The sequence below is a fragment of the Hoplias malabaricus genome, chromosome 3 (assembly GCF_029633855.1).
Source record: "Hoplias malabaricus isolate fHopMal1 chromosome 3, fHopMal1.hap1, whole genome shotgun sequence".
Lineage (NCBI taxonomy): Eukaryota > Metazoa > Chordata > Actinopteri > Characiformes > Erythrinidae > Hoplias > Hoplias malabaricus.
In genome coordinates, this window is record NC_089802.1 from 72046347 (window position 1) to 72063177 (window position 16831).

The following is a 16831-nucleotide window of genomic DNA, read 5'->3' on the forward strand; positions in this document are numbered from 1 at the left end:
TTGGTAAAGTCTTTTATCTATATCTTGCTCTTACTCTTTGTCCACTGGGTCCAGTGATTCCTCTTGCACCTGCATCTCCAGTAGCACCCTTTGGAGAAGGTTGAGATCATCAGTAAGCATCAGATTTAATGTGTGAGATTACAGTATAAAAGATGATGTACTGTACAACATTATCATACTCACAGCTGCTCCTGGAAGGCCTTGCAGTCCAGTAAAGCCACGGTGACCTTTCTGACCTCTTTCACCAGAATCTCCTATGTCGCCTTTTTCTCCCAAAGGTCCTTGAGGTCCCTAAGGTCAATCAGACGATGTTTTAAACCAAGAACATGCAAAACATCAAAAGTCAAGTGATTATTACGATTTATTTTGTAGCACCTTTTTGCCTCTGGTTCCTGGCTGTCCAGCTGGTCCAGGTGGACCCCTTGCTCCCTGTAATGGCAAAAATCATTAGGACATAAATCCATAAGAATGGATAAGGAAAATTACAAATGGTGTACAAATCATGTAATATACCTGTTCCCCTCTTAGTCCTGGTCCTCCTGGTGTTCCTACTGGTCCTGGTGATCCAGGAGAACCTTGTTGTCCTGCCACACCCTCAGGACCTGCATTTCCCCTGTCCCCCTGACAAAAATAAAAAATCTCAGCAAATCACCTTTATCCTTGTCTGACTTTTCACACATAGAATGTACCACACAGAAAGTTAAAGTTGCATTTCATTAAGATGTACATTTTATTTTTTACTTACTCTTTCTCCAATGATACCATCAGCACCAGAAATTCCATCTGGTCCTGCAAGACCCTTTCAAAACAAGGACAAACACAAACTCAACACATGTCACATGAGTCATGCAAGGAGGCAGGATACAAGCATGAAGTGGTTTCTTTTATTGAAGTCCTTAAGAATAAGTATAACCAAAGCAGGACTGTGAAAAACAAGCGACACGGAAATGAAGCAGAAACAAAAATAGAACACTAAGCTCCAAACTCGTGCAGCACAGACAGAGGAACAAAACAGCATTCAAAAATAGCACGACAAAAACAGTGGCAATGAAGAGACTGAAGAGAGAACCTTAACATATGAAGACTGATATATGAAGCCAGTGTGAATAATTTGTCCTACGGCAACCAGTGATTCACAGAGCAGCATGAGGAGGACACCACTACAGCAGAATATATCATACCTCTGGGCCAGGGTCTCCTCTAGGTCCGGTTGATCCTGGCAGGCCAACAGGGCCTGTAGCGCCCTTAGCTCCCTGCAAACCTGTAGTTCCTGGCTTTCCAGGGGCACCCTGCATGATAAATCATAATTGATAAAACTGATTTAAGAAATGATAAAAATAAGACAAAATTCCCAATGTTTCCACTGACCTGCCTGATTCGATGACTTAAACATAAAAAATATAGAATGTATAGCCTACAACACACTCCATAAAGTGAGGACAGGGGCAAAATTATAGGGAAGTAATTACAGAATATACAAATTACTTACACCATTATAAACCATTCCTCTGTAAGCAGGTAAATAATAAAAGACATAATATATATATATACACTGTCATCTAATACCCAAAGTTGATTTACATACAATCCCATACACAGCTCGAGATCAAAAAAAATATCTACTGGATTATCTACTACCAGCAGTAAATAATCTGAATTTAGGGCCACAAAAATACATAATGTTTTTGAAAGCATGTATGTTATCTGGAAAATTCTCAGTGTGTGTGTAAGGCAAAGCAAGGAAGCATTGTTGAATGCGTGACCTTCAAACCTTCAGATAGCAGCGCATGAAATGTCAGGCCACTGTGATAAATATAGACACAAAGGCTTTGGAGTAGTTCAGAAAAGTGTCGCTTAACACTGTCCGCTTCTGTATCAAAAAATGTAACCTGAAAACTTTTTTACAAAGAGACAGCTTCATATCAATTCAATGCAAAAATTACCAGGCCCAAGCTCAACTCAAATGGTCCAAAAGACAGTAGAAATGTCTGCTGTAATCAGACGAGTTCATGTTTTTAATTTGATTTCAGTGAAAATGAACAACAAACCTCATTCTGGACATGCTTTCAGTTTTAAAGCTATTGTCCACTACTTTGTAAGAATAAAACATGTTTGTTAATTGTAAAGATATTTGCAGTGAATTGAAGGAAACTTCCTGTAGTCATTTTAATTCAGTCTGACTGCATGAGTTCTATCACTGAGGAGATGTGTAAAATGTTTCATTACCACTGTCCCCTGATCAACTCATCCAGTCCCCATAGAGCCTTATCAAGATCAGAGATGTAAACATATAGCTAACACTGACTAGTTCTGTGGCAGACTTCACCTACGCCAAATGTAGTCCCCCCACCACACACACACACACACACACACACACACACACCCACACACCCAGCTATGATCCAACAGAAGAAAAAAAACAACAGGGATCATGGTCGGGCAAAAAGTATTACCATGACTAAACAGGGGCTTTAAGGTCTGTGCCTTGCATGCATGTCTTGAAACTCCACTAATGAGCTTCAAATGCTTATAATCATCTGCATAATCATCAAGCTAATCACTATATGTGGCAGTTCAAGAGGGAAGGATGTACTCTGACTTCAGGCGAGTCAAGCACAGACTCAGAATACCTAATATTAATTATCCGTCAAGTGATGCACTAAATGAATTTTAATTCTTATTGTTCATACTTACAGCAGGTCCGGGGAGGCCCACCATTCCACGCTCTCCTCTCAATCCAGGTAAACCAACCAGCCCTCTCTGCCCTGATGTTCCTGCAGGTCCTGGAGGACCATCAGGACCCTGAGAAAATTAACAGGGAAATAAACCAAAGTAATTACTGTTAAGAAAGCCCACTAAAAATTAAACAAATGTACTTGTTAACAGTAGTAAAAATTAACACTTTTACCATGTTACTTTTGGTGCAGGAAGAATAGTTTAGAAATGAATTTCTAAGGTCTTTTTTGTCTCAAATTTTGGACAAATTTTGGACAAATACCCACATCATGAAACAACCCCTCAGTCTCTGAAGCTCTGTTATATTTATCGCTACTTTCAGCATCTTCAGCAGCAGTAAAGGCTATGTAAGTCATTTCATGTTCCAAACCACAGTCCTTAACAGCTTGGTATGAGAATGCAATATATAATTGTTGTCTTCTGTTTTTTTCTTACAGTAAAATCTCTTGGGAATTAACACTGTTCATTTAAATTTACCGATGGTCCATCTTCTCCAGAATCTCCTTTATCTCCAGGGTTTCCAGCAGGTCCAGGGTTTCCACGCTCACCTTGACGTCCAGGTCCACCTATATCTCCTCTCAGGCCAGGTGGGCCCTCTGTTCCTGGGGTACCTTGGGGGCCAGGCTCTCCAACAGGACCCTGTCGAAAACATAAAGTATTAATTGTAGCCTAAATACCATCCGATTCTTTCTTTTAAAAAGTTTATTTAAAGAACAAAGAAATTTGAAAATATTTAGTCAAAACCCTTCCAGCTCTCCATTTCAGTTATTTTTGAGATAGATTATAGGCTGTAGGAGAAAGCTCTTTTGGGAGAGTACTCACAGCAGGGCCTGGTGGGCCCACTCCTCCTGGAGATCCTGGGAAACCACTGGAGCCCTGATGACACAAGGAGAAACAGCACAGACTGAGACTGAGGGAATATCATTTCTTAGTTTATCCTCAGGAAGGATCGTGGTGAGACTTACAGCAGCCCCCTGAGTTCCTCTGCCTCCTTTCAGTCCAGCTACACCAACTGCACCCTACAGGAAAACAACAACAACAGCAACATAAATGTTTTAATTTAAGTTTTATCTAAAATTGTATATCTGTACTATTTAAATACGGTGTAATTCAAATAGAAAAACTTCTAAACCAGAATATTAGTCCTATGTCATCATTCTTGGTGGTCCACCAAAGATTTGATCTTCTCATTATGTGTGTCATAAGAGTATCTGCACCCATATTAATAACCCATGTTTTGTCATTTTATTTTTATTAGCTGAGCTTAAAACATGCATCTCTGGTATTTCTGTGGGTCTAAAATTTTTGATATATCACAAAATATACATCCTTTTTATCGGACGTCCTTGAGAGTAATTTAGACCGAAGGATAACTGCTCTTTTATTTGATACATTGCATCAAATGTGCCATCTATTTTGTTTTATGGAACATTCCATGTGACAAAAAATGGACACAAATATATAATAATTTAAGGGTAAACCACAATGTATTGTGCTCTAAGTTTTCTGCTGTGAAACACTGTCATTCAGATTCATTCAGTATATTTTTTTTTCAACACAGAATGGACATAAACGCTGCAAAAATGCCACAGGAAAGTTCCATTCGACTGTTTTTTAAACTCAATTAGAGCAATCAATGAAAAGAATGAGGTCAAACAGACAACTCCTTCATGACTCAAACATTAGGGTCAATATTCGGTAGACATGTTTCCAAAAATGTATCAGTGTGAGTACAGCTCTTTCTTGTCACTGAAATTCTACATATAATCACCAATTACTTTATTTCTAAATATCATTACAATGAATTATTTAAAACATACCATCATCTTTAAAACAGATCATACTCTTAAATTATGAATTAACACAATAACCACAGTGAATATAGCACTGAAAAAAACAAAACAAAATGTGGGAGTAATGTGGAGCTGAACTGATTGTCACAACTTTTATAAATGTGATGTCCACACACAGTATAAGTAGCCTGTGTAATACTCTGGCGTGATTAAAATTAGTTATGTCCATTCAGTGAGCTATGCCGGTGGGACACTCTGCTTGCTCCATGATTAGAAAATCTCTGCACTAGAGCATCAAAGTACAGGGGTTGGACAATGAAATTGAAACACCTGGTTTTAGATCACAATAATTTATTAGTATGGTGTAGGGCCTCCTTTTGCGTCCAATACAGCGTCAATTCGTCTTGGGAATGACATACACAAGTCCTGCACAGTGGTCAGAGGGATTTTAAGCCATTCTTCTTGCAGGATAGTGGCCAGGTCTCTACGTGATGCTGGTGGAGGAAAGCGTTTCCTGATTCGCTCCTCCAAAACACCCCAAAGTGTCTCAATAATATTTAGATCTGGTGACTGTGCAGGCCATGGGAGATGTTCAACTTCACTTTCAAGTTCATCAAACCAGTCTTTCACCAGTCTTGCTGTGTGTATTGGTGCATTGTCATTCTGACACACGGCACCGCCTTCAGGACACAATGTTTGAACCATTGGATGCACATGGTCCTCCAGAATGGTTCGGTAGTCCTTGGCAGTGATGCACCCATCTAGCACAAGTATTGGGCCAAGGGAATGCCATGATATGGCAGCCCAAACCATCACTGATCCACCCCCATGCTTCACTCTGGGCATGCAACAGTCTGGGTGGTACGCTTCTTTGGGGCTTCTCCACACCGTAACTCTCCCAGATGTGGGGAAAACAGTAAAGGTGGACTCATCAGAGAACAATACATGTTTCACATTGTCCACAGCCCAAGATTTGCGCCCCTTGCACCATTGAAACCAACGTTTGGCATTGGCATGAGTGACCAAAGGTTTGTCTACAGCAGCCCGGCCGTGTGTATTGATCCTGTGGAGCTCCCGACGGACAGTTCTGGTGGAAACAGGAGAGTTGAGATGCACATTTAATTCTGCGGTGATTTGGGCAGCCGTGGTTTTATGTTGTTTGGATACAATCCGGGTCAGCACCCGAACATCCCTTTCAGACAGCTTCCTCTTGCGTCCACAGTTAATCCTGTTGGATGTGTTTCGTCCTTCTTGGTGGTATGCTGACATTACCCTGGATACCGTGGCTCTTGATACATCACAAAGACTTGCTGTCTCGGTCACAGATGTGCCAGCAAGACGTGCACCAACAATTTGTCCTCTTTTGGACTCTGGTATGTCACACGTTGTGTGCATTGCAATATTTTACCCTGCTAATTGAACCTTCACACTCTGCTCTTACTGGAGCAATGTGCAATTAATGAAGATTGGCCACCAGGCTGGTCCAATTTAGCCAAGAAACCTCCCACACTAAAATGACAGGTGTTAGGGTCAGTTTCATTGTCCAACCCCTGTACATGGCCCCATACACTGATCAGATTCCCTCTTCACATGTACACAGTTTAACAACTTAATTTTGCCAGGCTCAAATGGCAAATGTCTCTCGTAGCTGGCCCACTAAGCAATCCAGAAAAAAACTTTGTTCTTGATTCTATTTTGTTCTTGCTACATTTTTTTTTGCATTTTTCGTAATGTGCTAAATTCACCAGGTAAATTGTAATTGAAATTTTATATGTATCTTTCAGATTTCTTGACTGACCTGAGGTCCAGGTTTTCCAGACATTCCCCGAGGGCCTGGAGACCCTGCTTCACCCTTTGCACCTGGCTCCCCAGTCTCACCTTTCACACCTGGCTGACCATCAGGACCCTGACAAAAGAAACAACAAATACAATGAGTATTTTGATGAGTTTTTGTCACTAAACATGGCATACAACCTTTTCATGTTCATGTTTAACATGAATGAACATACTCACAGGAGGCCCAGCAAAACCAACAGCACCAGTAGGACCAGGCTCACCAGGAGAACCCTAAAATACACAGGGACAATACAAACTTAAAATAACATAGCGATATCAGCATGAGCTTTGTGGGGGAAAAATCAATCACATGCATTTTGCTTATCTAGTATTGCTTTACTGACTATTCTTCTGAGCTTCTTGTCTGAGTAGGAAAGCACTGACACACAGACATATTCTAATATGGCTGCAGGGTGTATGAATATAATTATAATGAATATATTTGAAATAAAAGGTGAAATTCTGACAAATATACACCTAATTTATGGACAAATTATATACACAGGACTGGAACAGAGAACGAACAGATATATCTTCACTAAAGGATGAATAAACAAATATTAGATACTTATGTGTGCAGCATTTTTTTATTATTATTTTGCTGTGTGAGCTTATATTGTCCTATAAATTAAGGTTCATGCTGTCTGTATAAAAAGCACACTTACAGCAGTTGCTCTGGCTCCCCGTGGTCCAGAAGGACCTCGAGGACCTGCTTCTCCCTGAAATAAAAAACAAGTCAGATCAAAACAATAAACAAAACGAAATGGATATTAACATATAGTACTCTAATGATGCAAGACAAAATGAGTTAAAAAAGTGTTGTTGCCTTTTCTCCAGCTGGTCCAGCTGGGCCAGTGGGTCCAATAGGTCCAGGAAGACCCTACAGCATAAACAGAGTTGTTTCAGATTTGTATTGTCTTTGTAATATTGTTCTATACCCTGTATTGCATTAGAACGATGTATTCATATTACTCACACGAGCCCCATCATTGCCAGCGGTTCCCTCTGCTCCTTTTTCACCAGTTGAACCCTTAAAGAAAGAAGACGTTATGCTTAAATACAAGAGTGACAAGTTAAAAATAAATAAATATTCTAAATAATTAAAATGTAGCACTAAATAAACATTTAAACTGAGAACATTGATATTCGTAAAATCTACTAATCTCTTATTTTATGAACTTCAATTTTTATAAATATATGCTTTATATTTTTATAAAAATGTCTTTCCACTACGTATTTGCTTCTAGCCTCAAAATTTGTACACGCCATCATCAAACTATCTTGGCACAAATACCCGTTCTCCTTTAGGTCCTGCAGGTCCTGGGATCCCTCGTTCTCCTGGCATTCCTTGGAGGCCAGGAGGACCTGGCTCTCCCAAAGCCCCTGATGGTCCTGGACTTCCCTAAAGGACATAGACGACCACACAGTTAGAGGACAGACCACACACAGTCCTTTGATGTTATTACTGTTTAATGATAATATGTTTAAGGATTCTGCTACAAAGGACAAAATAATGAATAAAAATGTCAAAGTAGAAATAAAGCACACACAATAGTTTATGAACAAAGACACTAACGTGGACGGAATTCCTTTGTTCAGCCCAAACAAGAAAATTAAAAGTGGCTTATGATGTATATTTTGTGAGCCAGTCATCAGAACAATGAACCACGCTGGGCTAAATGCACTGATCAGGGTTGTGCATAACTATCGCTATGTGTTACCAGTTGGAAACACTGCAAGAGTTGGTAAAATGGATTAAGGAGAAACAGCACCAGAAAGTAGGTACATTGCTGTTTATATAGTACTCTGTTCACTCAAGGCACATTTAGTGTTGCATCTTGTATAGAGTTTGGCTTGTTTAGATAGCTTAGCATTGAATTGTGCTCATACTTGAACCAAACCACAGATGAACCGGTTTAAAAATAGGCCAAGACCAAGGTCTGCTTGTTTTGTGCACACCAGCGTTCCAAATGTAGTGTTCAAACTAACTCCAATGAACTGCACAAACAGTGCAATTGCACAAGAGTTTGTTGTACCATAAAATACAATGTACTTTTTTTTTTGATTACAGTAACTTTGTAACTACACAACTGACCTTAGGTCCATCAGTGCCAGGTGTTCCCTGACTTCCCTTTGGTCCAGTTAAACCATTAGGCCCTGGCTCTCCTCTTTCTCCTGGGGTACCACGCTCACCCTATGTGGACAAGAGTGAGTTAGAATTATTCATATATTACTATATATAATGAATAATTTGTATAATACACAATAATAATCTGATCAGTCTAGTTTGCTGTAAACTTACTCTTGGCCCAAGCTGACCAGCAGGACCTGCTTCACCATGGACTCCCTGAAACGTACAAAACAAAAAAAATTACCTTTTACATTTACCATCCCTAGCACAAACAAAAAACATACAAGAAAACACACACTCACCTCATCACCTGGCTTTCCTGACTCTCCAGGTGGGCCTGCAGGTCCTGGCAATCCCTGAAATACAGCCCAGATTAATTTTAATTAGTCTGAACTGTAATAACTACTTCAAAGTATGACAGCTATCGATGTAAAAGCATGGAATAATTAAAAAATATATATTTATAGCATATGAAATTCTGTCCATGTGTTAAGTGATTAGATCGTGACCTACAACCCTAGTAGTTTGGAGCAGGATACTATTTCATTGAATGTTGCTAGATGTAGCTGGTCGCTGATTGGATCAAAAATGGCCACAGCAACCTTAGTGGGTAGCTGTAGGATTTAAATCCTACAGGAATTTTGTGGTGGCAGGTAGGAAGAGAGTAGGGTGGGCCCTATGTGAAGCTGTAATGAATTGGCATACAATATTTTACGTCTTATCCTGTGTATGATTACAATTACTGAAACAGATCTACCTTCATATAATTCATAGTTGAGAAGACATTATATTATAACTACAAATACAGTAGAATTACTCTTATGCATATGGTATATTATTTTTATCTGCCAATTCTGTCAAGATACCAGTGTCCAAATTTGTAGTTGTTTTTAAAGCAATTTTACATAATAGCATTCATTCATTGTCTGTAACCCTTATCCAGTTCAGGGTCGCGGTGGGTCCGGAGCCTACCTGGAGTCAATGGGCGCAAGGGAGGAACACACCCTGGAGGGGGTGCCAGTCCTTCACAGGGCGACACACACTGACATCTACTGACACTTTACAGTATCCAATCCACCTACCAATGTGTGTTTTTGGACTGTGGGAGGAAACTGGAGCACCCGGAGGAAACACACGGGAAGAACACACCAAACTCCTTACAGACAGTCACCCAGAGTGGGACTTGAACCCACAACCCCAGGATCCTGGAGCTGTGTGACTGCAACACTACCTGTTGTGCCACCGTGCCGCCCCACATAATTCAAATCTGTATGTGTTTGCAATTTACAGCATGTAAGGATGCACTCACAAGGCAGTTTAGCTTTGAGTATCATGATAGTGTTTAAATGCTGGAAACATATTTTTAGGCCCATGTTTATCACATAAACTTTATTTTCAAGCATAATGTGATTCAAAGTCCTTCATATATTTTACACACCTGAAATCCTGTCAGACCAGGAGGACCCTGCTCTCCTCTCTTCCCTGCTACACCCTGGAAATAAAATGAACATAACAGGTAATATATAAAGATCCATTGGAAAAACCTTTTATGAATCTTCATAACACACTCACCGGTGGTCCAGCAGCTCCTGCAGGCCCCTCCTCTCCATCTTTCCCATTGGCTCCCTGGGAAAGTTAGAGTTTGCATCAACTTAATTTCCACTCTTTTCTATTCCTCTCCTGAAGATAAATACACTAACGCATCGATTAACGATAATACACAATACTCACTCTCTGTCCTGGAACTCCTGAGGATCCAACCTCCCCAGGTTTTCCTGGATCACCCTAAATGTCAATATTAAACCGTACATGTCAATTAATAGATGGATACATGGGAGAGCTACTTAAGATTTACTAAATCATAAGATTTTATCATTACTAAAATCTTGCATTTTCAAGCCAAAGTAGTATATGAAGTATATATCACAATAAAAAAACTATAAAGTGCTGTGTACTGAAAATAATTAATCAACCCATCTCCAACATCAAACAAGTTTGTAAAGGCGGATTACACTGAAGCCTTTTGGACCAGGCAGACCCATAGATCCCACTAGGCCTCTAATTCCAGTGGACCCAGCAGGACCAGGAAGGCCATCATCTCCTGGGGCTCCCTGCACAGAACAGTTCATTACAAACAGAGTGCAATTAGAAAGAGTCATTATAGCCATATCTTATCAAAGCAATGTCTATTAGAATCATGCTGGAACTCTCTAATGCTGACGGCATATGCTTGTAAATGTGACTGAATAGAGAATTGTATTATAATACATTCACATCTTATCATCACTCAGTCCTAGCCATTATCTATGCACGTCATACCTTCCATTCTGTCGTTAAAAGTGATTTCTTTTTTAAATTACCACATTTATAATTGAGTCTTTGGACCAGATAATTACCAATTAATTTATGAGTTTATTCATCTTGATGTAATGACTTACCTGAGGTCCAATTTTCCCTTCTGGTCCTTGGAGTCCAAGAACACCAGTCAGACCCTTAAGAAGCAGCAAGAAAGAGAAACGAGTCCTTTAAAGCCCTCCTCATGTGAGCGTAATTTTTTTTTCCTTGTTAGCATGTTCTTGTTAGCATGTTTTTTTTTTATGCTGGAAGATGTATCATGCACAAAATAAGTCAAACTCATGGCTGAGCATTTCCATTTGTACCTGCACAGTTTCAAACAGGTAAAATCAAACACAGTTCTCATAACATTGCAAACCTGAAGAACCAATCCAATCAGCATTGGAGGGGTAAGTGGAGGTAGAGGTAGGAATTATTTGTATAATAGAGCCACATGAACTGTGATATAGAGTTATGTTTAGCTTTTTGGCATAAGTCTGTCTTGAACTTTATTAGATCTAATTACATATAGCATGGTATAATACTACATTAATCACAATGCCAAATAGCTCAAGTAGGAATTTGGCCAATCAGTGCTGTGGTTTGAAGGCTAGAAAGCTACAGCCAACAATTTATGATTTTTTTTTCTCTCCAAATTAAACATTACCCTTGCGCCTGGAATGCCTGCTTCTCCGGGACGACCTGGATCTCCAGCAGCACCTTTAATCCCTGAAGAGCCTGGAAAGCCTCGTTCACCTTGAGCGCCCTGGTAATATTACAGTAGAAGGCCAGTGAGATGCAACAGAGGACACCATGATGTGGTTACATTAAGTTATGTGATTACACTACATGAACTACAGTGTAGTGAAAGTCAATGTATTACAAATAACCAGAAGTTTGCCTACCTTAGGTCCAGGTAACCCATCAGCACCTGGGAAGCCCCGATTACCAGGAGCACCCTGAGAACATGAAATAATAAATGCACATTTAAAACAGACACCTGTTAACACTGAGATATATTCCATATAACAGATTTAATATATACAACATACTGCAGACAGCAACTAACTATATTTGGCAATGATATACAGTGCTGTTAACTATTAACGTTCTTAATGGAAATTATTAGTAAATTCTTGTTCTTACTCTCTCTCCAGCAGGTCCAGGTGGTCCTAAAGCTCCTGGATCTCCTCTTGGGCCCCGTTTCCCTTCCTCTCCCATTGGACCCATCTCTCCTTGAGCCCCATGTAGTCCCTGTGACAGAGTGAAGCTTTATAAAACAGCAACTATCATGGGTTTTCATGGCTTTGTGAAATTTCCTTTAAGAAAAGCTTAAAATGAAACGTGTTTCCAACTCACAGCTTCTCCTTTAAGTCCAGCCTCTCCTTTGAAACCAGGAGATCCCAGGTCACCCTATGAGCAGGATGGATGGATAGATGGATGGATGGATAAATAAATAAATAAATAAATAAATAAATAAATAAAACTACAAGGGCCTTAACTCTGCTTATCCTTAAAGCGTGTGTCCTTACCAATTGGCCTTTAATCCCAACAGGTCCAGTAGTTCCCTGTGGTCCAGGTGGGCCAGGCTGACCGATCAGTCCGACAGCACCTTGCACACCAGGCACCCCCTACAACAAGACATCAGACATCATATATGTAGTATTGACAGGGGCAATAAGCAGAACATAACTAGATCACATTTGGACTTGAGACGTCAGGACGTACTGCTGGGCCTTTGGATCCAGGAGTACCATCTGTACCTGCTGGTCCCTGGAAATGAAATATATATATATATATATATATTACATTCATGAATATGTTACAATACCCTTATAAATGTTATATAATTGCACTATGGTATAATCAATAAAGACCTGGTTTCCTTGAGCTCCAGGTAAGCCTGGACGCCCTGCTTCCCCTCTGGGACCCTGCTGCCCACCTGTGCCTCGAGGGCCTGTGGGTCCTGCTTCACCCTGTATAAAAACAGCAAACAATGCCACATTTAAACAAACATACACATTACCGTACAAAGGTTGTTGCTTTTTTGATCATGCTTACCTTTGCTCCTGGGCCACCTGGAAAACCTGAAGCTCCAGGGATTCCTATAGGGCCCTTTGAGAAACACAAAATAACCAATGAGTATGACAGATCGCTGTTGTATGTCTTTTAGAAGTGTTTCTATTCGATGTAAGAGGTAGAACAAAGGAATCAGTTTACATACCAATGGACCTGGCTTTCCAACATTTCCAGAAATACCACGTTTTCCCTACAGGGAACACATTAAATCTTGAATGTATGAACAATTTAACAGTGCAATATACTACACATAAAAGTCTATGTTATCTTACCACATGTCCTGTGGGGCCAATGCGTCCCCTCTCTCCAGGCATTCCAATTGGACCCTGTAAAAGTAAAACAGTATTACAATTATTACAGCCTTTTATGTCAATTTCTATATTTAGGATTATTTGTAATATTCAAAATCATATTATTTTACGTACCCGTTCACCAACAGGCCCCATTGTACCTGGGACACCTGATCTCCCCTGAAATTAAACAGGCACACTTCAACACGCAGTTCACAGATTCTTTAATAAAACATCAACGGCTTACAACAATAAGAGTATATAATGATACAGCATCCTGTGCATTAAAACAAGTATAGTGGTGTCCCTTGCCAAAGTGGCTTGTGCAGAGCTGTGTGTGTGTGTGTGTGTTTGTGTGTAAAGGCAAATGAAGAAGGGGAGAACAGCAGTTGTCATTAGCCTTCCTAGGACGCATCTGTTGTCTCTCTCTAACTCTTTCTCTCTGTTTTTAAGTGGACCCAGTAGGTTTTAGTTGTCATTTGTGTTAGTTTGAGAGCATTGTGTTCTACAATATATTGCCGAAAGTATTCGCTCGTCTGCCTTGAAATTCGCAGGCATATGAAATTGAGTGACACTGCATTCTTAATCCATAGGGTTTAATATGTCAGCTATAACAGCTTAAACTCTTCTGGGAGAGCCTTCCACAAAGTTTAGGAGTGTGTTTATGAGAATGTTTGACCTTTCTTCCAGAAGCACGTTTGTGAATCAGACACTGATGTTGGACGAGATAAGGCCCGACTCGCAGTCTCTGCTCTAATTCATCCCAAAGGTGTTCTGTTGGGTTGAAGTCAGGACTCTGTCAATTTCTTTAAGTTCTCATCCATGTCTTTACGAACCTTGCTTTGTGCACTGGTGCACAGTCATGCTGGAACAGGAAGGGGCCATCCCCAAACTGTTCCCACCAAGTTGGGAGCATAAAATTGTCCTAAATCTCTTAGTATGCTGAAGCATTAAAAGTTCCTTTCACTGGAACTAAGGGGCAGACTCCTGAAAAACAACGCCATCCACCAAACTTTATACTTAGCCATGCAGTCAGATAAGTATGGTTCTCCTGGCAACCGGCAAACCCAGACTTTTCCATTGGATCACCAGACAGAGAAGCATCACTGAGTGGCTGTTGTCCCAAGTGGCTTCCACTTTATTATAACACCACTGACAGTTGAATGTGGCATATTTAGTTGTGAGGAAATTTCATGACTGGACTTGCACAGGTGGCATCCTATTACAGTACCACACTGGAATTCACTGAGCTCCTCAGAGCATCCCATTCTTTCACATACGTTTGTAGAAGTAGTCTGCAACCTAGGTGCTTGGTTTTATACACCTGTGGCCATAGAAGTGATGGGAACACTTGAATTAAGTTATTTGGATGGGTGAGTAAATACTCTTGGCTAAATAGTGTATAGGTTACACTTATATTTGATCTAACTCCTTTCAATTATTAATGCCAAGTAGGCACTGGTCCCACCGCAACATTGATCAGGATGAAATGTTTACAGACAATGCATTTTATCTACAATTGTGTTGTTTTCCACTCCCTGTGGTTACCAACTTCTAGGCTGAAGCTGAGATTTAGCTCTCAGTCAGTCTCCACACAACACTTGTTAGCATATTAAGTATAGTTAAACGATTGAACTTTTCACCTATGAAATAGCCAGTGAATTGGGAAACAGGGTGTCCGCCTCAGCATCTGCTGTATGTAACACTACAGTATTAAGAATGTGCAGTGGATCTGACCTTTGACCCAGAAGCTCCTGGTTCTCCTTTTGAGCCCAGTGCACCTTGGTGTCCCTGAAAAAATAAACGGGTTCATCAGTGTTCGATTTCTGAAAGCAGAAAAGCTCTTGTTTAACATGTTCTGAATTGAAACAATTGCTTTTGCTTTGAAGCTGTATTTGCAAAGGTAATGACTCATTTTAAACAGAGAAAAGTTTACTCCAGAAATATTGAAACTGCATTAAATGTCCATGTTCCACTGGTTGCTTTATTGATATAATGCAACTACAGACATTTAGAAAATCAGACTTAATAAGAGTTAAGAGAACCTCCAGCTCACCCTCTGGCCTTTAATTCCCGGTTGACCTGGCAATCCTGGAAATCCTCTGGGCCCCTTAAAACCAAAAATCATACTGTTAGGGTGAGTACTGAGCTTTCACACAAACTCAGAATAAAGAGATAAACTTACAGCAGAGCCTGGAAATCCAATTTCTCCAATCTTTCCAGGAGCACCAGGTTCACCCTGGCACAAAAATCAGGCATTCATGTCAGTGTTATTATGAGCTATAGATTATATTTTATCAAAGTATCAAAACTTTCTCAAAAACCTGAACCCAAAGATCAAATATTTTTTACTTCTGATGCTTCTGTTACATTTAGGAAATGGTAGTGGAATCAATCGAAGGCCTAGCTCTAATAGTCACAGTTGTAGTAACAATTAAGGACTGGCATTGCGCTATGCATACCATTAAACACTTTTGGGTATTTGTAATTTTTTTGGACAAATAGAAGAATGTGTCTGTACTGAAAATCTCTGCACAGTGAGAGATGAGATTTGTTGCCATTGGACTGATGTGAAAAAAAAATAATGTGTGTCGTACTCACATCTGCACCAGCCTTTCCTGGTGGACCGTCTGGGCCCCTTGGACCAAAGGAACCCTGTTGAGAAAAATAAGTTACTTACTACATTAACTTTCTTTTATCTACAAAACCATCCTATAAATATTTCCTTGCACATCTGTTTATTTAATTTAAATTAAGGTTTGAAATGGTATTAAAACTGTATAGCATTTGTGCTAAACATCTGCTACCTTAACACCTTACCATGGGTCCAGGATCACCAGGGTCTCCTGGGGCTCCTTGTGCTCCATTGGGACCCTGTGGGACACAGAGAAAAGAATTTTGGGACTCTGGAAACCTGCAGTATAACTTGAGAGATATAAATCAGTGGAACATGTTGGACTTACTGGGGGACCGGATGGTCCTGGATGACCTCTTTGTCCGGGTTCACCCTGTTTAAGAATAATTTTCAAATTAACCAATAAATAAGAATCATATTCCTGAGGTTTTCAGTTCTAGGAAAAAATCACCACAATATCATCTAATAGACTTGAAATCAATAAATCTGCGGCAAAAGGTGTAATTAATTAATAGTTTACACAAATGGATATAGTAGAAGTTTTTGATTGGACAGCAAGGATGTTTTTAGGTTTGTTTTGCTGTTTATGCCACAAACTAAAGATCTATTACTAATAGTATCATTCTGGCTTAAATAAATACAACACTCTTTATTAATAATGTGCTCACTGGCCTTACCGGTGGCCCTGAGACTAATCCTGCCATCCCCAACTTTCCATCATGGAATCCTGAAGCCATTTGGTTGGAAAACTGACTCTGTAAAAAAAAAAAACAATATTTGAACAAATACCATTTAAATGCAATAGCAAAAAGAGACAACCTTCCTGTATGTCTTTAATCTCTTTATAATGCCACTTAAATTCTTCCTAAATGTATTATTGTTTCCATTTCAACTGAGAGAGCACCAAACAACTGGTAGCAATGCCTCTTGCCGATCCCAAACATCTCGAACAGGACATTGTACTATTCAATATACAATATATAAATTCCAGAAAGTG

The 16831-nt window shown here is 39.8% G+C and overlaps 1 protein-coding gene across 1 annotated transcript in view; it reads right to left on the minus strand.

The window, feature by feature from the left end:
- Window positions 1-16831, minus strand: part of col5a2b (collagen, type V, alpha 2b) — a 36232-nt gene that overhangs the window by 5225 nt on the left and 14176 nt on the right. Inside the window, exons 8-49 of the mRNA XM_066664065.1 lie at window positions 16512-16589; window positions 16163-16207; window positions 16020-16073; window positions 15801-15854; window positions 15385-15438; window positions 15256-15309; window positions 14937-14990; window positions 13335-13379; window positions 13182-13235; window positions 13055-13099; window positions 12892-12945; window positions 12708-12806; window positions 12559-12603; window positions 12363-12461; window positions 12190-12243; window positions 11977-12084; window positions 11736-11789; window positions 11498-11596; window positions 10935-10988; window positions 10509-10607; window positions 10228-10281; window positions 10069-10122; window positions 9935-9988; window positions 8799-8852; window positions 8668-8712; window positions 8461-8559; window positions 7660-7767; window positions 7342-7395; window positions 7192-7245; window positions 7031-7084; window positions 6543-6596; window positions 6328-6435; window positions 3702-3755; window positions 3559-3612; window positions 3214-3375; window positions 2695-2802; window positions 1182-1289; window positions 746-799; window positions 514-621; window positions 376-429; window positions 184-291; window positions 35-88 (exon numbers count right to left, since the gene is read on the minus strand). Of these exons, the coding sequence (XP_066520162.1) occupies window positions 35-88; window positions 184-291; window positions 376-429; window positions 514-621; window positions 746-799; window positions 1182-1289; window positions 2695-2802; window positions 3214-3375; window positions 3559-3612; window positions 3702-3755; window positions 6328-6435; window positions 6543-6596; window positions 7031-7084; window positions 7192-7245; window positions 7342-7395; window positions 7660-7767; window positions 8461-8559; window positions 8668-8712; window positions 8799-8852; window positions 9935-9988; window positions 10069-10122; window positions 10228-10281; window positions 10509-10607; window positions 10935-10988; window positions 11498-11596; window positions 11736-11789; window positions 11977-12084; window positions 12190-12243; window positions 12363-12461; window positions 12559-12603; window positions 12708-12806; window positions 12892-12945; window positions 13055-13099; window positions 13182-13235; window positions 13335-13379; window positions 14937-14990; window positions 15256-15309; window positions 15385-15438; window positions 15801-15854; window positions 16020-16073; window positions 16163-16207; window positions 16512-16589 (2958 nt within the window). The remainder of the gene's footprint in view (window positions 1-34; window positions 89-183; window positions 292-375; window positions 430-513; window positions 622-745; window positions 800-1181; window positions 1290-2694; window positions 2803-3213; window positions 3376-3558; window positions 3613-3701; window positions 3756-6327; window positions 6436-6542; window positions 6597-7030; window positions 7085-7191; window positions 7246-7341; window positions 7396-7659; window positions 7768-8460; window positions 8560-8667; window positions 8713-8798; window positions 8853-9934; window positions 9989-10068; window positions 10123-10227; window positions 10282-10508; window positions 10608-10934; window positions 10989-11497; window positions 11597-11735; window positions 11790-11976; window positions 12085-12189; window positions 12244-12362; window positions 12462-12558; window positions 12604-12707; window positions 12807-12891; window positions 12946-13054; window positions 13100-13181; window positions 13236-13334; window positions 13380-14936; window positions 14991-15255; window positions 15310-15384; window positions 15439-15800; window positions 15855-16019; window positions 16074-16162; window positions 16208-16511; window positions 16590-16831) is intronic.